We start from the raw sequence: 24,546 nt of genomic DNA on the forward strand, positions 1-24,546 counted from the left end.
CTGCTTCACACACTCTAGCCCTACCTCTCAGCTTTGTCTTCCTTTTCTATTGCTCGGTCTTTGTTTATGTGATTGCAAACTGTGTCCTAGGGTCAAACAACATCCATATCTCTCCCTTAAAATTGCAGTTCAAGATTTACTACCTCCAGGTGGTAGTGTCTGAAATAATGCCAGCCATTCTCAAACACGGTAAATCCCTAAGCCCGGTTCACTGAGCTAGCTGCTCTGTGAGATCATGATACGTATCTGTTGTTTCAGTGTCCAGGCTTTACAGGAGCTATGGCAACTCAGGGAGGGGATCTGGGAATGCGTTGTGACTTTGGAACCATCACTTAATCTTTCGTGTTATAATTCATAAAAGGAAAGAGTTGATCTAGATTTCTGGAATCCAATCTAATATTTTTTAATTCTGTAAGTGAGTAAGGCAGAGTTTTTCTAATCAGCGAGGTAACAAAGGACCTCATGATAGTCTAATGAGGCCCAAAGGGTCTTGGTCATTTGGGTGTTATGAGAGGAATTCAAGACGGTTCAGTATTTTAAAAATTTAGAGAGAAACTAAGATGTGGGATACAAAATAATTGCATTGCATAAAAATATAGGATATGCTTTATTTATTTATTTATTTTGCTGAGGAAGATTCTCCCTGAGCTAACATCATTGCCAATCTTCCTCTTTTTTTGCTTGTGAAAGATTAGCCCTGAGCTAACATCTGTGCCAGTCTTCCTCTATTTTGTATGTGGGTCGCTGCCACACCATGGCTGACGAGTGGTGTAGGTCCCCGCCCAGGATCCGAACCTGCGAACCCCGGGCCGCCGAAGTGGAGTGCACCAAACTTAACTGCTGTGCCACAGGGCCGGCCCCGGGATGTGCTTTTTTTAAACCAAGAAACTCAAAAAAATGTAAAGCATATGTGTAGCATGTAGCACACTGTTACTCAAATTTTATAATTTTCTATCATACTATGAGATAGAGAAAGATATATAGAAGTGGGAACTGGGCCCTGTCCCTCCACTCTTATTTTTTTAATCTCTTGCCCTTATGAAAACTACATTTAATTCAGGAATAAATAAAATTTTACCTTTAAAGCACATGCCCCTTAGCTCTTCTCATGTTTGAGTATATTATTCTTATTTAGAAAGAGAATGCCAGTACAGTTTAGCACAGAATCAGTAGTATTGCTAAGAGACTTTTTTCCGTGGCAGAATAGTGTGATATAAGACACAGAAATTGTTTACCACGCTTGTGAAATTAGGACCAAAAGCTTTGTGGCTATGGCATAAATAGCAGTTATGTGAATTGGGGGGAAGCTTTTCTGACCTATCTGCATGGTTTAACGTGAAAAAATGAATGAAAGAAAGTAAAGAGACATCTAAGTTTGCAGTTTAAAGTGAACTAGACTATCAGAACAAGGCAGTTGGCCATATTGTACTGTATAACGGTGAAATAATAATCAGTTTTTAAAAACAAATGTAGCAGATTTTTGTTCCTTCAAAGTGGCCACCCTAAGAAGCTAGATCATGGGGCCGGCCCAGTGGTGCAAGCGGTTGGGTGCGCGCGCTCTGCTGCTGCGGCCCAGGGTTCGTAGGTTGGGAACCCCGGGCGCGCACCAACGCACCACTTGTTAGGCCATGCTGTGGCAGTGTCCCATATAAAGTGGAGGAAGATGGGCACGGATGTCAGCCTAGGGCCATTCTTCCTCAGCAAAAGGAGGAGGATTGGCAGATGTTAGCTCAGGACCGATCTTCCTCACAAAAAATAAAAATAAAAAAAGATGCTAGATCAAGAGATCAGTGATGCTATTGTGTTAAATTTTCTGTTTTTCCTTTAGGAATTGTTTTTATAGTGTATGTCGTCAATTAATCAAGGTCATTTAGTGGCGTTTATTTATGGTCTGTTTTGTGTAAGGCACCATGCTAGGCCCTAGAGAGCACATCAAACGTGATCTGGACTCCAAAAAACTCAGTCAGCAATATGCCATGGTAATGAAGACATGGGCTTGGAATCAGATAAGGATTCAGGTCTTGGCTTAACCTATTAGTTATGGGACTTTGAACAAATTATTTAACCTCTTAATCTTTGAAATAGAAGATAACACTTATTTCATAGAGTTGTATTTAATCCTTCTGATGTGATGATACGTGTAAGAGCTTACCACAATATTGGCACTTGGTAAAGTTAGTGATCAAATTGAGAAAATAAAAGTAAAGTGTAGCTGAAGTGATGGGTCTGATTTTCTTGTGAGACTTATAAATCAATTCTGAAAGCAAGACCCAAAGAGGAATTCCAGAAATGTTTTGGGCAGGATCAGCGTTCCTAGAATGACTATATAGTCATTGAAAGCTGTTACATCTGCCAAATGTTGGTTAATTGATTGAATATGTGTAAGGCAGCTTTACATACACTGTATATGTTCCAACCATTTAAAAAGAAGTTTCTTCATAACCCCAGCCTGTATAATAATACTCATACAACTGTAAAAGTGTATGATATATGAAGATGTTCATATATCCATAATATCTCTTTCTAATACTAATTAATACAGCGTTAAGATTTGAGCTACCCAAAATCTTTGGATTGAAGTCTACTTTTCTAAAAAATAATTTGTGTTTTGTCTTTACATTTTAAGCATGGAGAGTAGGGGAGATTATAGATTTTGAGCAAAAATAGGATCATTGTTAATGCAGCCTTGTTCAAGACCTATACATCTTATAAGATTTTTTTTGTCTAAAAGTTTCTCGAATTCATAATTTTTGCAATGTTTTTAGACTGAATATACTTATAAGAGCAATTGTATATCATGAAAATCTTTTTTGCATAAACCTAACCTTGCAAGTAGGATATTGCTCATGAAGATATCCTTTTATTGAAGTACTAAATAGCATTTTATCAGTTCCATGTTCTTCATGAATAATTCATTCAATAAATATTATCTACTATCTGCTAGTCTCTGTTCTAGGCCTAGAATACATCAGTGAACAATATCCCTACTTTCGTGGAACTTACATTCTACTAGATTAATTACGTCATTTGGCTTACAAATTAATTTGAGAGGAGAACTGATTCTCATCATTACTATAGCTAGCATTGTGTCTGACCAAGTCATTTACCATTCTGGGCCTTAATTTTCTTATAAGAAAAGTAAAGGAATTTGACTTAGGTCTGTTGCATCAATAAATGCTTTAGTTCCTTCTAGAATACCTAAATTTCAATAAAATTGATTTTGTGGACAAGCAATAGTAAGCGTGGGAGTTTGAAGTGATCAGATGTTTTTCAAATAACATGAAGCGAACGAATATCAAAAGCATAATATTTAACAAAAGAAGGCAAATATAAAAGATATTCTATGATTTCATTGATGTCAAGTTCAAAAATAGTTTAAAAAATCTCTGGTGTTGGAAGTCAGGGTAGTGGTTACCCATATGTGGGGGTTAGTGCCTGGAAGGGAGCATGAGAGGGGTTTTGGAGTTTTGGTAATATTCTGTTTCTTGATCTGGACACTGGTTACACAGCTTTTGTTCACTATATAAAAATTCACGGAGCTGTACACTAATGATTTGTGCACTTTTCTATGTAATATACTGCAACAAAAACATATACACACATCCATATACAGAGAGAGAGAGAAAGAGGGAGAGAGTGTGTTCACGCTCTTGAAAGTATGGTCTCTAAACGGATTGAATTCTAGTTGTAAAATGTTAGATACATTCATGACCTACCATTGAGGTGCTGAGAATTCAGAGATGAATAAGACATTATCCCTCTACTTCTGGATGTTACATTCTGAGAAAGCAAAAAATATAGAATGAGTTCTGTAATAGAGGAATATTCATTGTACTATTAGTCAGGGAGGATTAATTCTACCTGAAGGAAGTAGATTTCTGGAAAGCCTTCACAAATAAAGTGACATTTTAGTTGGTAGAGAAGAAGAAGAGGATGCCATTTTAAGGAGAGGGAAATGCATGAGCAGAAACTCATGATATGTCCCAGGTAATAATAAAAAGGTGACTAGAGAGCAGGGTGCCTGGTAGGGAGGAGTAAGAGATCAGGCCAGAAAGTTGGGCCAGATTGTGGTGAGTCTTGTGTCTGGCACGGAAATGTTTAGACTTATGGGCAATGAGAACCATCAGACTGCTTTTGTTTTTATGAAGTAAGTGAGTCAAAGGTGGAGAATGGATTGAGGATGAAGCAAAGGAAGATTGGAAGCTGATTAAGAGAGTATCATAATAGTCTAACTAAGAGATGATAAAAGTTGTATCTAGGGTGATAGCTATGAAGATAGATAAAGGTGAATTTAGAAATATTTCAGGAATAGAATCAATATCTTGGTGGTCAAGGGAGAAGGACAAGTGGAAAATAATTTATTCATTAGTAAGTATTTATTGAGTTCTTGCTAGGTGCCAGGCACTTTGCTAGGCTGGGGAGACAGTGGTAAAAACAGAAGCTCTCATGGAGCTTACAGTTCAGTGGGGAGACAGATGTTAGGCAAATAATAACATAAATATATAATTGCAAACTGATTATTTGAGGGAAAAATACAAATTGATTGAGAGTATGTAACTGAGGTCTTTCCTTAGTCTGCCCTACAGAGGAGGCTTTCTTAAGGAAGCAGCAGTTGAGCTGATCTCTGAAGAAAGGCTAAGAGTTAACGTAATAAAAAGACTGGGGACACCAAATAGCTGAAACAATCTTAGAAAAGAACATAGCTGAAGGACTCACACTTCCTGATTTCACAACTTACTACATAGCTACAGTAATCAAAACAGCATGGTACTGACGTAAAGACAAACATAGACCAATGAAATAGAATAGAGAGCTCAGAAATAAACCCTTGAATATATGGTCAAATAATTTTTGACAAAGGTGACAAGACCATTCATTAGGGAAAGGGCAAGTCTTGTCAAAAATGGTGCTGGGAAAACTGGATATCCACAGGCAAAAGAATGAATTTAGACCCTTACCTAACACCATATGCAAAAATTAACTCAAAATGGATCAAGGACCTAAAACTATAAATCTCTTGAAAGAAAACACAAGATAAAAGCTTCACAACGTTGAATTTGACAATGATTTCTTGGATATAACACAAAAGGCACAGGCAACAAAAGAAAACAAGACAAACTGGACTTCCTGAAAATTTTAAAATGTGTATCAAAAGACAGTATCAACAGAGTAAAAAGGCAACCCATGTAATGGGAGAAATATTGGCAAATCATATGTCTGATAAAGGATTAATATCCAGAATATATAGAGAGAACCCCTAAAACTCAACAACAATAAGAAAACGAAGAACCTGATTTAAAAATGGGCAAAGAACTTGAATAGACATTTCTTCAAAGAAGATATACAAATGGGCAATAAGCACATGAAAAGATGCTCATCATCACTAATAATTAGGGAAATGCAAATCAAAACTGCAGTGAGATACCATCTCACATCCCTTGGTATGGCTACTATCAAAAAAATAAATAACAGGTGTTGGCAAGAATATGGTGAAATTGGAAGCCCCATGCACTGTTGGTGGGAACGTAAAATGGTACAGCTGCTGTGGAAAACAGTATGGTGGTTCCTCAAAAAATTAAAAATAGAATTGCCATATTATCCTAGAAGTGGAATTCAGCAATTCCACTTCTGAGTATATACCCAAAAAAATTGAAAGCAGGGTCTTGAAGAGATATTTGTACACTCATGTCTGTAGTTATATTCTTCACAATAGCTAAAACATGGAAGCAGCCCAAGTGTTCATCGATGGATGAATAGATAAGCAAAATGTGGTGTGTACATTGTGTACACAATAAAATATTATTCATTCTTAAGACGGAAGTAAACTCTGACGTATGCTATAATATGGATGAAACTTGGGGACATTTATGCTAAGTGAAATGAGCCAGTCATGAAAAGACAAATACTGTTATGATTGCACTTATGTGAGATACTTAGAGTAGTCAAAATCGTGGAGACAGAAAGTAGAATGGTTGTTGCCAAGAGCTGGGGAGGGAGGAATGTTTAATGGGTATATTGTTTAATGGGTATAGAATTTCAGTTTTACAAGATGAGAGGAGTTATGGGGATGGATGGTGGTTATGATTGTACAACATTATGAATGTATTTAATACCACTGAACTGTACACTAAAAATGGTTAAGATGGTAAATTTTATATTATGTGTATTTTATCACAGTAAAAAAAATTGGGAAAAAATGATTAAAAAAAAAAGACAAGACTGAGGACAATCATTTGTGGCAAAAGGAACTGTGTGTGCAGGTCTGTGTGGCTGGGGCCTACAGAGTTGAGGGAATGAGTGACGAAGTGAGGCTAGAGAGACAAGACCATATCATGGGGGACCTCATAGGTCAGGGTGAATATTTCATTCATTATGGATAGATAGATTTATTTTTTAAATAGATCAATCTGGCTGTCTGGCTGCAATGTAGTGATGGAGGAGGAAGGCAAGAGAGCTTGTAGACAGATCAGTTAGAAACTATTATAGTACTTTTTTTTTTTTAATTTTTTATTTATTTTTTTCCCCCAAAGCCCCAGTGGATAGTTGTATGTCATAGATGCACATCCTTCTAGTTGCTGTACGTGGGACGCGGCCACAGCATGGCGGGAGAAGCGGTGCGTTGGTGCGTGCCTGGGATCCGAACCCGGGCTGTCAGCAGTGGAGCGCGCGCACCCAACCGCTGAGCAACGGGGCCGGCCCTATTATAGTACTTTGATGAGGGCTTGGATTAGAGTGAACAAGAGTGGAGATGGAAAGAAGTAGACTAATTTGAGAGATATTTAGGAGGCAGAATTGACAAAACTTGGTGATTGATTGGATATGGGAAAAAGGGAGAGGGAGGCATCAAGAATGACTCTCGGGTTTCTGGCTTATTCTCATGAGCATTGTTTACTAGTTAGAGAACACTGGAGGAGGCATGGGATGGGAGGAAAGGGGGGGAAATGATGAATTCAGTTTGGACATGTTGAGTTTAGGATGCCAATGAGATATCAAGTAGACAGTTGGGAATAGGAGTCTGGAACTCAGAGAAAGGTTGGATTGAAGATATAAATATCAGTATACAGGTAGCATTAGGAGCCATGGGTGTGCATTAGATTGTCTAAAAGGAAATTAGAGACTGGAAGAGACCTGGGGAGCTCTGACATTTGAAGACTAAACCGAGGAGTGTGAGCCAGCAAAGGAGGCCAAGGAGTGGCCAGGGAGGCAGGAGGATACTAGGAGGGTGTGGTATCCCAGAAGCTGAAGGAAGAAACTGTTTCAGGAAAGAGAGAGTGCTCATCAGTATTAAATATTGCTGGTTGCCAAATATTTCCAGCTTCCTGCATTCTAGGACCCATTGTGGGTAGAAGAGGTGTTGTAACTAGTTCAGTCCAATAAATTGAGAACGGAAATGAGAGGTAAGACTTCTGGCTGAAGCGTGTGTCAGTACAAGGGCCTCTGGAAGTCTCTTTTTCCTCTGGCACGGTGATTAGCAATGTTTGAAATAGTGTCTGCTCCCATCAGCTTGGAGTAGCGTGGGTCCTGGCATCTACAGCCTCTGAGTTTATAACTTTGTAGTCGTGAAAATTCAGAAATAGATTAATTTAATAGTTTTGGTACCTCTGAAAAATTAACTTTGCTAAATATTCTGAAAACTCTTACAGGTTTTGATGGACATCTGGCTTTATTCTTGCAATGAAGAAAGGTTCTCAGCAAAAATTTTCCAAAGCAAAGATGCCACCATCATCTCACTCTCCTAGTCCATCATCTCTTATGTCCAATATGAGATCTAGGTCACTGTCTCCTTTAAGTGGATCCGAGATTCTGCCTTTTCATTCTGGAGGACAGTGGAGTGAGCAAGATGAGATTACACATGAAAATACTATGCTTTTGGACTACCAAGACCAGAAAGGTATTACTTTTTAATCTAAGAATTTGACCACATCCTCTTAAATAGAGATGGAAAATATTATACTTAACAGTTTTGGTCCAGATGTGACATATATCCTGGTACTAACTTGACCTGTTGTTTTTATTGACAGAAATTGGGTAAGGACAGTGAGGATGGAGGCTTCTGGGTGAGGGTGAAGATGTCGGAAAGGCTTAGGGGAAGGGAGTTTCCAGAAAGAAGAAGCTTATTTCCTGTGGTGGGAGACTGCCTGAAAGCTCATATGCCAAATTTCCTGTCATCCTTGGTTAGGGGAAGGGCATGTCTGTTCACTTCAGAGCTGAGTGCCTTAATTCAATATACAAATGGTACCCACCCTCGGGCTATTCCAGTCTGCTCATTGGCGTACTGCTTATCTGTGAATGGACTGATTTCCACATAAGGGACATGTATATGTACCACCAGGGTTTTTATTTTTTTCTTAAAAACCTTCTGGTAGTCTGGGAACCTGTTTTCAAAAATAGATTCTTTTTTTCTAAGAATCTGTTTAAAGTGATTAAACGTGAAAGCAAACTGTGATTTCTTTGCTAAGTCATGAAATCACAGCCATCAAACTCTATTGACCTGAATATCTGATCAGTTTTTAGTAATAAACATTATCAGCATTGAGTTTACCATTGCTGCCCGTTGGTACACTGTTATTTCTAATTTGATTAATATTTTAGAATAATAGTCATTTTCTTTCCTACAGCAGCCCAAATTAAAGAAAAAGATCATTTTATTTTGAATCAAAATAAATGTAATATTAACTTATTATAAATAATCGTGGGGACTCTTTGGCCCACAGCCTGGATCTGAACCCAGGATTAATTTTTTCTGACTCATAAAGAAAGAACCAAGAGGCAATTTTCTTTTTATGGCTGCTTTTGTAAAATGTAACATGGCTTTAACAAGCTTTGATGGCAATATACAGGAAGGTCTCAGGACAAGGTGTGCTATCCATCAAGTCAGCACTTTATCTCTAGGAAGTATGTTGTGATCTTCTCTGCTTAAAAGAGCAACAAGTTTGAGTTTCTCACCATAAAAAAAAAAAAGAAAAGAGGATTTTTTAAGAATTCCAGCATGTCTGAACTTTAGATTAGGATTTAAAAAAACAAACAACTAAAGAGTACCAGTTTATTTTTTAAAAAACTAACATTAAAATATTGCTAAAAAATTCAGTGCTGCATATGATTTAAAGTGTAAGTTTTGGAGTCATCTGCGTGGGTTCAAGTTCTGGATTTGCACATTACTAGCTGTAAGATCTTGAGCAAATTATTATAATTTTTTTATATAAATGAGAATAGTAATTTCTGTCTCAAAGGTCTGTTGTACAAATGAAATTTAACTGTAAAGCATTGGCACAGCTAATATTTATAGGGTGTGACTGTTATTGTCATTATTATGAAATGGTATATAAAGTAAAATATTATCATTAAAATACTATGTAAAGAACTAGCCAGCTGTTTTTACATTTGCATGACTTAATAAATTTTTTTATTGTATAACATCAAAACAATTTGTTTTTCAGAGTATTTGTGTCTTCCTCTGCTGATAATGATCTGTTTCTGTAATTTCAGAAGCTGATTCACATGCAGGAGTTCGATATATTACAGAGGCCCTTATTAAAAAACTTACTAAACAGGACAATTTGGCCTTGGTAAAATCTCTGAACCTTTCACTTTCTAAAGATGGTGGCAAGAAATTTAGGGTAAGTTACCAACATTTCTGAATATAGACATTGTTTTTAATTTTTCTGTGTTTTAAAACGGAAAAAAAAAGATTATGTTAAATTAATATCTCATCCTATAAAATGTTTGTAGCAAACATTTTATTGTTTCCAGTGAAAGTTCTACATCAAAAGTACGACATCTTCAAATTCATAAGCTCCTATTATTCTGTTATTGACTCTCTCTAGAGAAGGGTTGGCAAACTACAGCCTGCAGGCCAAGTAGGGCCTGCTGGCTTTTTTTTGTTTGTTTGTTTGTTTGGTGAGGAAGACCAGCCCTGAGCTAACATCTGATGCCAATCCTCCTCTGTTTTTTGCTGAGGAAGACTGGTCCTGGGCTAACTTCTGTGCCCACCTTCCTCTCCTTTACATGGGACGCCGCCACAGCGTGGCTTGACAAGTGGTGCGCCGGTGGGCGCCTGGGATCCGAACCTGTGAACCCGGGGCTGCCGAAGCAGAGTGCACGCACTTAAACGCTGTGCCACCGGGCTGGCCCCCTGCTGGCTTTTTTTGTAAATAAAATTTTGTTGGAACATGGTCACGCATTTGTTTGCATGTTGTCTGTGGCTGTTTTTGCACTACGATAGCAGAGGTAAGTAGTTATTGCAGAGACTATATGGCCCACAAAGCCAAAAATATTTACTGTCTGGCCTTTTACAGAAAAAGTTTGCTGATCCCTGCTCTGGAGTGTTTACTACTTTATTCATAAACTAGAAACATGAATGAATTATAATCAACTTAATTTTTAATTGGAAAAAATATAAACTTAGATGCCTACTACATTAGTCACAAAAATTAATTCCAGAAGGTTGAAGATTGTAATGAGAACAAAACAAAAATCAACCAACAAAAATGCTGTAAAAGTATTAGGAAAGAGTATAGGAGAATATATTTTAAAATCTTAGAGTTGGGATGTGTATATATGGACGTAAATGAATAGAAAGGTCTGGATATAATACACACCAACCTCTTAACAATGGTTACCTTAGAGCAGTGGGATTTTTTACAGAGGCCTGGAGACCCGATGATGAAAGCTTTTTATGTTTTGTGTGAAATTTTTATTAGAATATATTTATGTCTTGTATAATTAAAAAGGAAGCATACTGAAGTTTAAATGTTGTGAAAATGAAATATCAAATTAGTAAATCTTTACTATGTGGTTATTATATGCCAAGCATTATGTTAGGCTGTGGGAGTAAATGCAGAGGTAAAATAAGCTTAGTTTCTGATCTCTGGGAACTTAGAGCTAAGTGTGAAGATTGCCTAGGACTAAGAGGAGAAATAGGGAGGGGGGATCAGAGAGAGAAAGAGAGAGCACATGGGAGAGGCAGACCCAGTGAAGAAGTCCAAAGGGGCTGCTGGAACAGGAGAAGATCCAAGAGTATGGTGAATGGAGGCCAACGGATGGAGAACTTCAGGCAGGAAAGGTTGATGTAAAACGTCAAGAATCGTCAAATACCTTGAAAACTTAGAGGAAGTCATTTGGATTTAGCAGTTACAAAGCTTTTCCTTTATTTCTTAAACCCAACAAGTTCGTTCTTTTAGGGCCTTTGCATTTTTTTTCCCTCTACCTAGTATTCTCTGCCCCTAGATGTTCACACAGCTGACTTTTTGTTCTCAACTCAGTGTACTTCCTCTGTGAGGCCTTCTCTTACCACCCAATCGCAGTTAGCCACCTTCTCCTCAGTCACTCCCTCTCATTCTTTCAGTCAACAGATATTTATTTAGCACCCACTGTGTGCCAGGCATTAGTGCTATAGCAGTGAACACAGCAGACAATCTGCCCTCTTGGTACCTTGCATTCTGTCACATCATGTTATCTTTATTTTCTTGTTAGTACACTTCAGTGTGTGAAAATTTTGTTTCTTCATTTGTTTATTGGCTTTCTCTGTGAATGAAAACAAGAAACTTGTTTTCCTTATTCACCACTGTATTTCCAGTACCTAAAACAGCTTCTGGCGTGTAATCCGTGTTTGATAAATATTTGTGGATTGGGTGAATGAATGATGATCTTGGAGAGAAGCATTTGAATACATAGGAAGGGCAGAAGATACATTGCCTTACCAGTAGAATAAGAGTGAATGAAAGACAGAATGAGCAAATGTACACAACTCTTGTGAGAACATGGTGGCAAATGAGGGAGAGAAAATGATAGCTTGATTGGAAAACAACTTCAGTGCAAGGTAATTTATTTTATTTGTTTAGAGGAGATTGAGTGTGTTGAATGCAGGCTCCTGTAGCAGGGAAATTGTCTAGTTCACTGGTATACCTCCATTGTGTGGTGCCACACTTGGTATGTAGTAAATATGTAATGAATATCTGTTAAATAATGACTTTTTAAACTTGAGGGGAAGATCCAGGAGAGAGAAAGAGACTGAAGATGCAAGAGCATGGGGAGAGGAGATGAGTGAGGTTATGAAGAGCATAAGTACCTAGCTGAACTTTGAAGAAAGAAGGAGAGGAGGACGGGAGAGATGTAGAAAAGTTGAGGTGGAGGAAAGGATAGTGGGGGAATCCTTGTTGGAGAGTGTTGCATTTCTTAGTAGGAAGTGTTGTCCCCTGAGGGGCAAGGAGAGTTTGGCAGCTTGAGGAGAGCTGCTACTCCTGGTCAAGGAGAGCCGCCCCAAGGCATTGTCCCGGAGGGGAATAAGGGTATTATTCTCTGATGACTGATCAGAACAGCACCTGATGCACATACTTACATGTTGTACTTATGTCAGGGCATCTGTTGTATAAAGTATTTATTCATTTGTTTCCAACTAGTATATGGAAAATTTGGAAAAATGTATTAAACTTGAAGTACTGAATCTCAGCTATAATCTAATAGGGAAGATTGAGAAGGTGGACAAGCTGTTAAAATTACGTGAACTCAACTTATCATATAACAAAATCTGGTAAGTAAATACTTCTTTGGGCAGCATTGCAGGGTTGTCTTTGTTAAAGAGGTGGATTGATCCTGCCACATGACTGAAGAATCTTTTGAAACAGCTGGCACTTTGATCCTTATTCATTGATAGCCTAGCCCTCACAGATGATAACTGTCTTCATGTTTTGGCCTTACTAAAGTACAGTATCTCATCTAGCGTTATCAAAGAAGGAGTTATATTTTTTGAGTACCAAATTTTATCTTAATTTCATTTTTGACAGTAAGTTTTCCCAGATATAGTCTGTGATTCACTGCCTTATTACATTAAGAAAGCTGACATGAAGCAGAATGTTTTAACTCTGTCATTTTGATCCTAAAGATATTTCAGCCTATTTTGAGCTTATGTGTTTATCCTGATGTTCTTTGCTCATTGCTGTAAGAAATATGCTCTCAGTCTTGTTTCCACTTCATAATATATATTGCTCTGAGAAATAAACGTAATAAAACTGACAGTGGCTAAAACTGCGCATAGGAAACTTGTTATAGACAAAATGATACAATTATCAAATCTTGAAAATCTTCATATCTGTATACTTTGCCCACTTTAGACTTGATATATATAATGGCCAAAAAACCAAAACAACTAATAGTGGCAGAAGCTCTAATAGTTAAAAAATAAAATGAGAATAAAACTGATTAATGAATCAAATCATTAATGTAAAGTTTGTATAAAAAATAATTGATCCTGGTGAAAATAATTTCAACAAAATAAAAATGAAAATGAAGCTTGGAAATATTTTCCCAGCATAGAAAACTGACGAAGGAATTAAATTAGAATTAACTTGGGAAAATATTTCATCAATGAAAATTCATCAATATGGGTGATAAATGTTTTATTAATTTAAATATTCTCATTAAAATGTTTATGTTCATAAACATAGTATCATTTCTAAGGGATCCTCTAGCTCAAAATGGCAGCCATACCCTCCTGGCATAGCTCATCTTTTGGTGATGATTTAAGGTAATAGTTAAGGGCATCTTCTCTTCGACAGGGCTGTAGCACATAGACAATGTGTGCTGTTGAGTTCCCAGCTCTCCCCGGGCTGTCTGCTAGTATGCTTCGCAGTGGTTAGTTTCTAAGGGATCCTCTAGCTCAAAATGGCAGCCATACCCTCCTGGCATAGCTCATCTTTTGGTGATGATTTAAGGTAATAGTTAAGGGCATCTTCTCTTCGACAGGGCTGTAGCACATAGACAATGTGTGCTGTTGAGTTCCCAGCTCTCCCCGGGCTGTCTGCTAGTATGCTTCGCAGTGGTTAGTGCGAATGCCATGGACAGACTCTTCTTTTCTGTGTTGTGGGATCCTAAAGTCTGAACGTAAGATAGGTGGGATTCCTAGGCACAGTAATGAAGTTTACCAGAGCTGTTCTGGTAAATTTGTTTTTAGCCACTTTTTTTGGTTCTTATTTATGAAAAGCATTGACAAATTATAATTATGAAAAGTAACGCCACATAAAACCAAGGCTGTTTATTCTAAAAATACAATGGAGGGACTCCATCATTGTACTTACTAAGTTTGATTTTACCCTTTGGTTTCCAGCAAAATTGAAGGCATAGAAAATATGATTAATCTGCAAAAGCTAAACCTTGCAGGAAATGAAATTGAACATATTCCAGTATGGTTAGGGAAGAAGTTAAAATCTTTGCGAGTCCTCAATCTGAAAAGCAACAAGATATCATCGGTAAGTTATTCAAAGTAGCGAGAATTTCTTTCAAATTTTTGGACTTGTTGGAAAAAAAAGATTAAAATCTAAGTTTTTAAAAAATGAGATTTCTTCTTTTAAGGCCCTTGGTCCTTTGACCAAATATCAAATTCAGATATAACCTAGGATTCTTGAGGATAATTAAATATAGGTAGTGCTGGTTTTGCATGGTTCCGTGGTAACTGAGAGATGACCTCTTGGCATTTTCACCTCTATCATTTCATTTGAGCCTCAGAACACTCTTGTTAAGGAGACAGTGCAGGGATTATTTTTATAATATTATGAGTTAGGTACCATAGTCTTATTCCAAGTAAAGTCTCAGAGAGGTTAAGTCTCTTACCCAAAGTTACACAACTTGTGTCAGAATCCAGGTCACTGAATGCCTGGAACTGAGTTCTTTTTTTCAAACTTATGATTTAATCTTGATTCTAGTGTTAGGTGTTGGAGGTTAATCACTAGCTTTTCATAGTAGAGCAACTATGTTATCATGGTTCATATATCTGATAATGATGTATTTTTCTCTGGAGTATAATTTATGAGTTTCATATGACATTGATACAATTAGATATTCAAAAAGCATTGTTAAGTAAAAACATTATTTAAATGTGCATTCAAATTTTAACAGTCATGCTGTAGTAATTTAAAGAACTTCAGTCTTAGAATAGAAAATAAAAGATGTCACTTCTAATATGGGTCTAGACTTGCCTTCTGTGACCTTGGGGAATCCCTTCATCTCTCTAAAATTCACTGTTTAAATTGGAGAAAACAGCCTCCCCTCCCCCCACCGCCTCCTTTATAGGAGTGCTGTGGGGCTCAGATGAAATGATAGACGTGAAAATACTTTAAAAACTTTTAAACACTAAATAACTCTAAGGTTGTATACCTTAAACCTTCACCAGTGGAAGCTAATAATAATAAACATTTGTTTAAGCTGTGCAGTTAACAGTGTCTATGCTTTCTTATTTCATCTTCATAAAGATCTGGTAAGGTAACTCTCTACCGTTTCACTGTGACAGCCCAAGAGCCTCAGAGCCCAAGCCCCCACCATGTTGCACAGCATCACCTTGGAGCTCTTGGAGCTTATGAGGTGATGGGAATAGGTAGCCATGAATTTAAAATTTGCCACAAATATTCCTCAAAGTAGTTGATCCTTAGATAGTACTCAGCATCAGCTGATGTTAACAGGAAAATCATTCAAGAAATATTTATTATTATTTCAATTTTGTGTGACATTCTCATCCCAGTTCATATTTGACATTGGCATCAGTAAGAGTGATACACATTCACTTGGGAGAAGTTTGTTTGTACTAGCTATTAGCAGTATCCCTCTTTGGATAAATGTAAAAATCTCACTTCAAAACTGTGAGTTGCTCCACATATCCGTATTTCTTTCAACTATCAATTATAACTGTTATCTGAAGATTTACTAAAATCTTTTTTTATAGCCATTTATATTTTCAGTTTGTTTAATTGGTATGATGAAAAGGCAATAGGTTTAAGAGTTACACAGATTTTAATTCAAATCCTCTTTCATTTACTTATAACCCCTGAGCCTTGGGCAAGTCACCTAACTTCTTTGAGCCTTGGTTTCTTCATCTATAAAATTAAGATGATACTTATAGGTTGTTTTGAGGAATCACAAATAAAATGGTATACGGAAAATGCCTAATACTGCCCTGATACACTGTACTCAGATACTCCCTTTCTATTCCTCCCTTCACACCACTACTTTTGGATAATGAGTTTCATGAATAAGTTCCTTGCCATGTTAATAGCAATTTCCACGATTTATTACTTCCTTTAGCTATGTTTATGATTTTTAAATTAAATTATACCAATAGTAACGTCTTTTTCTCTTCCTTCCTTCCTCCCTCCCTTCCTGCCTCCCTCTCTCCCTCCCTCCCTCCCTCAGCTTTTTTTTTGTGGAGAAAGATTGGCCCTGAACTAACATCTGTTGCCAATCTTCCTCCTTTTCTTTTTTCTCCCCGAAGCCCCAGTACATAGTTGTATATCCTAGTTGTAGGTCCTTCTAGTTCTTCTATGTGTGGGACACCACCTTAGCATGGCTTGATGAGCGGTGAGTGGGTCTGTGCCCAGGATCCGAACTGGCAAACCCTGGGCTGCCGAAGTGGAACGCGCGAACTTAACCGCTACACCACTGGGCCAGCCCCAATTGTAACATTTTATATCATTTCAGCTCCAAGATGTAAGCAAGTTGAAACCGCTTCAAGATTTGACTTCTCTGATCCTAGCTGAAAATCCAGTTGTGACCCTTCCTCATTACCTCCAGTTTACCATTTTTCACCTCCGATCACTGGAAAGTTTGGAAGGTCAGCCAGTAACCACTCAGGACAGACAGGAAGCTTTTGAGAGATTCAGTTTAGGTAAGGTGACATTTTTTAAAAAACTAAATTTAAGTGGGAAAGGAATTTATTTTCAAAAGTTATCCAGAGAAATATATTGTATTATAAACTTTGTAGTGCTATTAAAATTAGCATGGAAAATGGTACCATAAATCGATTAATTCAACAAAGTTTCATTGGGCATGTACTGTGAGTCAGGCACTGTATCTGGCACTAAGGATACAGTGGTGAGCAAGATGTGGTATTGGCCTTTGTGTAGCTTGTGTTTTAGTGGAGAAGACGGACGAAAAGCAACTAAACCCAGAAAAAGTAACAGAGGGGAGCCCCCTTTTTAGTAAAGTGGTGTAAAGGAATGGCTCTCTGAGAAGGTGACATTGAAGGTGAAGGCAGAGGCAAGAGAGGATTAGCCATGTGAAGAAAGGCATTCCGGGAGAGGGAGCAGCTTGTTCTTTGAGGTTGGAAAGACCCCGGTGAGTTAAGGAACTGAAAGAAGATCAGTATGACTGGAGGAGAGCTGAAGAAAAAGTTTGGAGAGATGGGGGTGGTGAGGTGGCACAGGTCCTTGGGGTTTGGATTTTATTCCAGGTGCAGAAGAAGGCCATTGGCAATTTTTAAGCAAGGGTGGGACGTGATCCAGTTTATCTATTAAGAAGATTATTTTTGATGCAGGATGGAGAATGATTTGGAGCAGGGCAAAATGGAGATAAAGGGACATGTTAGGAGGCTGTTGCAGTAATCTAGGCTAGAAATGTTGATGGCCTGTATCTGGGTGGTGGATGTGGAATAGACGGATCAGTTTTGGAGGTAGAGTCAGCAGCAGTTTCTATGGGTTGGATAATTCCCAGGCTTCTGGTTTGAGTAAGTGGTTGGATGGTGATATTGCTTGTAAAAATGGAAGCACTCAGAATGCTGAGTTTGAGTGTCTGTTAGATAAGCAAGAAGAGAGTCAGAAATGTGAGTCTGGAGTTCAAAGAGAGCTGTACTGGAGATATAAATTTGGGAGTCATCAGTGTAAAATAACATTTAATTCCACCAGAATCGATTAGCTCACTCGGGCAGAGTTGCAAAAGCCCAGAGATGATTTCAAGAGAGGAAGTGGTCAGCGATGTTGAATGTTGCTGAGACATGAAGAAGTAAGATGAGCACAGAGAAGTGCTTTAGATTGGCAACATAGGATGACAATCTTGACAAGAGCAGTTAAGGAGTGGTTGGGACAAACGCTAGATTATAGATTGAAAAGTGAATGGGAGGGAGACATTTGGGTGAAGATTTGAAATTTCCTCCCATAATTTCTCTCCCTTAGTACCTAATGAATGAATTAAAAAAAAAAACGTTTAAAAGTGAAAAAAAAATTCACCAATAGCTTTCAGACCAGGAAGTGGGCAGGAGCGAATGCAGTAAACCTCAAAGCTAGTAAAGAAACAGAGGATATTGAAGAGCCAAGTGGAGAGACAAATCATGGCTCAATTCTTTTGGTCTGTGAGAAGACAAGAAGATGAGATCAGAGAAAAAGAGGAAAGATTGTTTCTTGATAAGAGGAACGGGACACTTTCTCCATCAGAAGGGAGAGAAGATAGGTGCAGATATGGGTAATTTTGTTGCTTTGGTGGCAGGAAAATGAAGAAGTTCCCACTGGTGGGGTCTGTTTTTTCAATGAAATATGAGACCATCAGCTGAGAAAGAAAATACAGGGAGTATGAGAGGTTTGAAGAGAAAGAGGAAGGTATGAAATAGCCATTTTTAAAGTGTTAGGAAATGAGTCTTTATCTTCAACCATTTGAAATTGGTGTTATTACATTTTGACTTACAAAAATGCAATTTCATATGGTTTGATCCAATACTTGAGAAATATGATAAATTCTTATTAGTTTGGGATCCCCCATCTCAACATTTGTTACCCTGAAGTTTATGTTTTGAAACCATTAAAAATATAAATAATGTAAAGGAAAGTCATCATATAAATATACTATTGGGAGAAATGTTTAAACTACTTATAATTCTTTCATGACTTTGAATATTAATTAGGAGCATTTCGTGTGCTGAGCTCTTGGGATCCAATGGTGAGCCAGATAGATGCAGTTTCTGCTTTCACAGAGCTTTAGTGGGGAAGGCAGACAGCCAAGCTATTTGATCACCTTTTACAACTCCCTGTGTGATGAGGGCCACAGCAGAGGTGTAGGGTGGCATGAGAGCATCCCTGAGAAGCATCTAACTTGGGGAAAGGGTAGAGTCAGGCCAGTCTTCTCAAAACGTTTTTTAAAACTAAGACCTGGAGGATGCAAAATAGGCCAGTAGGAGAAAGAGGAAGACAGTTCCAGGCGGAAGGTGTGAATAAAAGCCTGCAGGTGAGAAGAAGCATCACAAATCTGAAGAAGTGGAATCATTTCAGAAAGGCTGCAGTGGGGTGCTCTTGAAAAAGAGGCTGAAGAGGGAGTTGGGGACCAAATCATGAAGAGCCTTATCAGTTCTTCATGTAAGCATTTTGGATCCTGTCCTAAGCACAATAGGAAGCCTTTGAAGGATTTTTAAGATAACAGTATTTTGCAAACATGCTTGCAGCATCCTTTAAAGTGTAATTACTAATATCAAATAAAATATTGCATGTTTTTTATAGGCGACCTGGGAAAAAACCTCATTTATCAACACACAATTGAATTAAATACTTGGAAGTGTTGTCTTTTAAAATCGTTATCCAAATGATAATGCCTTCTTACCTCTTCATATAAATCACTTTCTAGCTCAAGATAGTCTTTTTTCCCAAACCCATAGTGAATAATTTTAAAAGTAAAATTATATTTATACTATTCTAAGACTTCTTTTGCTGTTATTTGAGAAATATTCTTACCTTCAAGTAGAAAATACAATGATGAATGAAAATACAATGATCAATAAACTATTAAATTTGTATTGGCAGAGGAGGTAGAAAGACTGGAAAGAGACCTGGAAAAGAAAATAATGGAAACTGAAGAGCTTAAGAGCAAACAAACAAAGTTCCTTGAGGAAATTAAAAATCAAGATAAATTGAACAAATCATTAAAAGAGGAGGCCATGTTACAAAAACAGAGCTGTGAGGAGCTAGAGAGTAACCTAAACACAAAAAATGAATTGGTAAGTCCTTATTTTACATTGCTTTGACTATATTCTCTTGAAATAGAAAATTCTTTGTCCTTGGGTCTGGAAACACAACTTCCTGACCATAGAATGGGGAAGATGTGGTTTAACAGAAATATGTGCAAAAGTTTTTACAAGTTATAGTTGCCTGTGCACTGTATGATATGGCTGCCCAAAGGACGAGTGCTGCTTTGGGCTGCATCATGTGAAGTATGGTATCCAGAACATAGGAGGAAGGTGGAGCCCTGCACTATGAGGAGTTGGTCAGACTGCCCCTGAGTGTTTGTATTTTTTTTAACAACAACATTGTTGGTGAGACTGTACATTGGCAAAAACTTTTGGAAGGCAATTTGGCAAAATTATCCAAATTTAAACAGATATACCCTATGTCTTATGTATTGGAAATATTATATATATTTATATTATTTATTGTAATATATTATTCTGTAATAGTTATAATGTTATATATAATATATATTTCCAATAATATATACTGTAGAAATAGTAGCACGAATGTGCAAAGATATTATATATGTGTACATGCATATATATAAATACACATATACACATATATATACAAGGACATTCACTACAATATTGTTTATATTAACAAAATATTGAGAATAACTAAAATGTCTCAGTGAATATCTATGTGGTAGAATAATCGTGTTACTGTTAAAATGAGGTAGAGCTTTATGTCCTGATATGGATGTCTAACACATATTGCTGTGTGAAAAAAAGCAAGCTGTAAAGCAGTGTTATCAAGTATGATCCTGTATATAAAGATAAATATAATAGTATAAGTATGTGTAGGGAAAAATGGTAGAATATGTACCAAACTCTTGACAGTAGTTATTTCTGAGGAGTGGAATTATGAAGTACTTTCAGATTGCCATTTATGTATAACTGTAATGTTTAAATTTTATATAATTTGGCTTTATGGTTGAAATAGGTAGAAAAGATAATTCAAAAGAGAAAGATTTAGATAGACTAGATAGCATATGATCAGAAGGTACCTGACCCAGAGGCTTCAAAGGTCTTGAGACCATATCCTCTGAGGAATGGCCAAAGCAATAGAGGTGTCTAGGCTGGAGAAGAGGAGACCTAGCGAGCTATGATGATTGCCTTCAGATAGTCAAAGGACTATCGTAGAAGAGGGACTAGAGTTACTGACTAAGGTCCCATGAGATAAAATTAAGAAATGACAAATAGAATTACAGGAAAACAGTTTTTCCTTTAATAATAAAGAAGAAATTTCTAATAGCTATCCTGAGATAAAATGTGATAACTCGGGAATGTGTTTGCTGTCACTGAAACAGGCACGTGCTCAGGTTTGGAGAAAGATAAAAAACATTAGGCAGGGAGAAAGACTAAATGACCTTAAAAGGCCTTTTCAAACCAGAGAATCTGATTCTATGAAATTATTAGGCTACTTTCCTTAAAGGGAAAAATAGCTATTGGTACTCTCCTCTTTTTTTTTTCTTTTGACAATTCTTTTTCTGATCTATACGTAACTTAAAGAATTATATTTCTCGGGTAACTAACAGAATCCTAGCTACAGTTATCTTTTTTTTTGCATCCCCTTTCAAGATTGGCGTTCTGGCTTAATTACATGATTTGTTGACAAGAATTCTGCTTAAGCACTTACATTTTTTAGCAAGAAAAAAGTGTTCCTTCCTTTGTGTATAGAGGGAAATTGTTTCTTGAAGTCTGAATATGTTACCTCCTTCTTGAGCTCTTCTTTGCCTGAGAAAAATGGTAATTTATACCAGTGGGACGTGATGAAAGACAGGGCAGCTTCCCAGCTCTGTAAGTCAAATATTCAGAGCATTTGTGGGTTCCTTCATATACTTCTTCTTAGTTTTCAAATATGTCAGCTATATTCTGAAGGCATACTATATATGATGTTAATAATCCAGTGATGGTTTTATATTATACGTACTTTGTTGCTCTCCATTCCATAATAGAGTGGATTGATGAGTAATTAAATCATTGGATACTTACATGACAATCAATTTTATTTTAGCAGTGAACTCTTTGTGCCATCACTTTTTAACATTTATATTTAATATACAAAAATAAAAAATAGTACTTACTGTGGTATCACTTGACATTTGTGAACATTTAATAAATTTTCCTGAGTTATTGATCTTTTTCATAATGTAGAATCCATCTTTTATTACTAAGGTAAAAGAACTTTATAACTTCTATATGCTGACTCCCTGGTACATGTTAGTCAACCCATTGAAAACCTTGGCAAAATGTTATATTTTATGACTTTGCACTATCCCAGAATTATGGATTATTATAGTTGCCTAGTTTTCTCTTTTGTTTATTTATAATGTTGATATATTTGTGCTGTGAATAAATGCTTTGTAAATTGTCAATAGTTTTTGCTGGGTTTTTTTCTGTAACTATTTTTGGTTAGAGGACAGATTGTGCTTTTCTTTGCTTCATTATGTTATTTTTATCATTAACCATTTAAAAATACATTTATATACAAACTTAATATATGTCTATTCTAACAAATTCAGACAACACAGATGTATACAGTAGAAAATGAAGGTCTCACTCTTCCCCTACCCTGTTCCCTGGATGTTAATACATATCCTTTTTGTTTTCTATGCTTATACAGTACATATGTAATTACATAATATATATGTAATTAAATATATATACCTTTGAATATTTTTGTGATTTAGAAAATAAGAATCTTACTATATATTTTTTAATTCTGCATCTTATTCTTTACAAAACAATATCTCATGGACAGCTCTCCAAGTTAAAAAAAAATACATGTGCGCACACACACACACACACACACACACAAATCTTCTTTATTTCTTTCAAAGTCTATATTGTGTTCCATTATATGGCTCCTTCATAGTTTATTTAGCCTACTCTTATTGATGAATATTTAGGTTGCTTCTACTTTTTTGCTGTTAAAAATAATACTGCAGAGAAAAATCGTTGTGTATGTGTATATCTTATGCATTTATACTAGTAATTTCTTAGTATAAATCACTGCAAGTGGAATTACTCTGTAATTTGCATTTAAAATTTTGGTAAATATTAATGCACCCTTCAAAAAGCTTATAACTGCTTTACAGTTCTACAGCAGTGAGTGAAAGAGCCCAATTTCCCACTTTGTATTATTATTTTGAACTTGTAAATAGGATAGGAAAAAAATGGAATCTCATTGCTTTAATATCACATTTCTTTAGTTGTTGGAGTGTTGAGTATGCCTATGTATTTATTAGCTATTTTGTATTCTTTAAATTCATATTGTTTTGCCTGTTCTTTTATTATTCCAAAGGACTATTCTATATTAAAAAAAGAATTCTAGGTCTTATTCTAAGAGCCTACATTTGAAAAACATTTTCCATTATCTCATGCAGAATATATGGTGATAATATCGTGTACAGTTGTATAATATTTTCCAGTTTCATAAAGTAGTTCCTCATACAGTAGTTCAGTTAACCTATAAAAGAAATGTAACATGGAAGTAAAACTTCTGATGGCCATTTAAACTATAGTAGTCCCCCTCCTGCCACTAACAAATATTAACTTTTAGCTTTAATATTAATATTACTCTTTGTCTATTTGCAAGTTATTTAACTGTTCTTCAGTTTCCTCATTTTTAAAATGAGAATGATTTACCTTTCCTGCCAGCCTCACTTAGTTGTGAGGATTTAATGAGGTGATGAATGTGAAAATAATTTGAAATGAATCAAACTAAGTAATAGAAGGTAGTAAATCTGTAACTCATAGTTAGAATGATGATAAAATGTGTCCGTGTAAGAATAATGCAAGTACTAATAACAGTATCTTCCTAAGGTAAGTTGTCAGTGAAGAGCAGCTGTATTATTACAGCCCAACTCTCCAGAGTTCTCCAGATGATGGTCTCTGTTTGCTTCTTTCTCCTTTTAGCCTTTGTCTTGGTTTCTTGCAGACCCTTTTCTGCCGATTCTTTATTCTTCCTTAAAGGTAGTTCCTTCAGGGCTGAATTGCACACTATGTGTTTCATGGTTTGCATGATAACTTGTATTAATATGCTTATGTACATTTTAAGTTTTGAAACTGGCTTGCCTTCTTGAGAAATGTGCTTGTGTGTTTATGTATATTTTTTTAATGGATGTATACATAGGAGAGTGAATTTGAATGTGGGGGAAGGAATTTGTATCATTTTTCCTATTGGTAAATATGTTAACTGCAGTCAACTCTTGATTATCCACAGCTAATACCGTAACTAGCCTACTTTCTGGGTTCTTTGATTCCTGATTTGCTCATTTATATATTTCCTCAGTGGACATTTATTGAATGCTTACTATATGCTAAGCCTAGTGCTATAAAAGACACAAAGGTGCTTTACGATGCACAGAGTATGATTATTTGCCTGCGGAGATCAGTCCATGCGTTCTCCATGATTCAGTCACATTTGCCTTTGTTTGACCCTACTGCCAATGATTTTTGGGGAGAGAAGTTGAAGATTAGTTGACTCTGTTGATTGTGAGTTGCTTTCTTGAGACTCGGGGACTTGTGAGCATTCAGTGAAAGTATGAATGTGGGTAATGTGCTGGACACCCTGCACCAGGACATTGAAGGCAGCATAGGACAATAGACAGAGTGCTGGATTTGAAATCAGGAGACTTGGAATTGAACTCTGCCTCTTCCACTACCAGCTGTGCAACTGGGCAAGTTATTTAACCTCTCTGTGCAGCTTTTATCATCTCATAGGGTAGTTGTGAAGATTCAATGACACAGCACATGTAAAATGCTTAGCACACTGTCTGGCATACCGTCAGTTC

The 24,546-nt window shown here is 36.7% G+C and overlaps 1 protein-coding gene across 2 annotated transcripts in view; it reads left to right on the forward strand.

The window, feature by feature from the left end:
• The window catches only part of CNTRL (centriolin), an 84,570-nt gene that overhangs the window by 3,163 nt on the left and 56,861 nt on the right, over positions 1 to 24,546 (forward strand). For both annotated transcript variants that reach the window (XM_058523912.1, XM_058523913.1), the window contains exons 2-7: positions 7,644 to 7,891; positions 9,487 to 9,617; positions 12,399 to 12,529; positions 14,102 to 14,243; positions 16,462 to 16,648; positions 19,542 to 19,735. In XM_058523912.1, coding sequence (XP_058379895.1) covers positions 7,675 to 7,891; positions 9,487 to 9,617; positions 12,399 to 12,529; positions 14,102 to 14,243; positions 16,462 to 16,648; positions 19,542 to 19,735 — 1,002 coding nt within the window. In that variant the 5' untranslated portion in view covers positions 7,644 to 7,674. The remainder of the gene's footprint in view (positions 1 to 7,643; positions 7,892 to 9,486; positions 9,618 to 12,398; positions 12,530 to 14,101; positions 14,244 to 16,461; positions 16,649 to 19,541; positions 19,736 to 24,546) is intronic.

This window comes from Diceros bicornis, chromosome 28 (genome assembly GCF_020826845.1).
Source record: "Diceros bicornis minor isolate mBicDic1 chromosome 28, mDicBic1.mat.cur, whole genome shotgun sequence".
Lineage (NCBI taxonomy): Eukaryota > Metazoa > Chordata > Mammalia > Perissodactyla > Rhinocerotidae > Diceros > Diceros bicornis.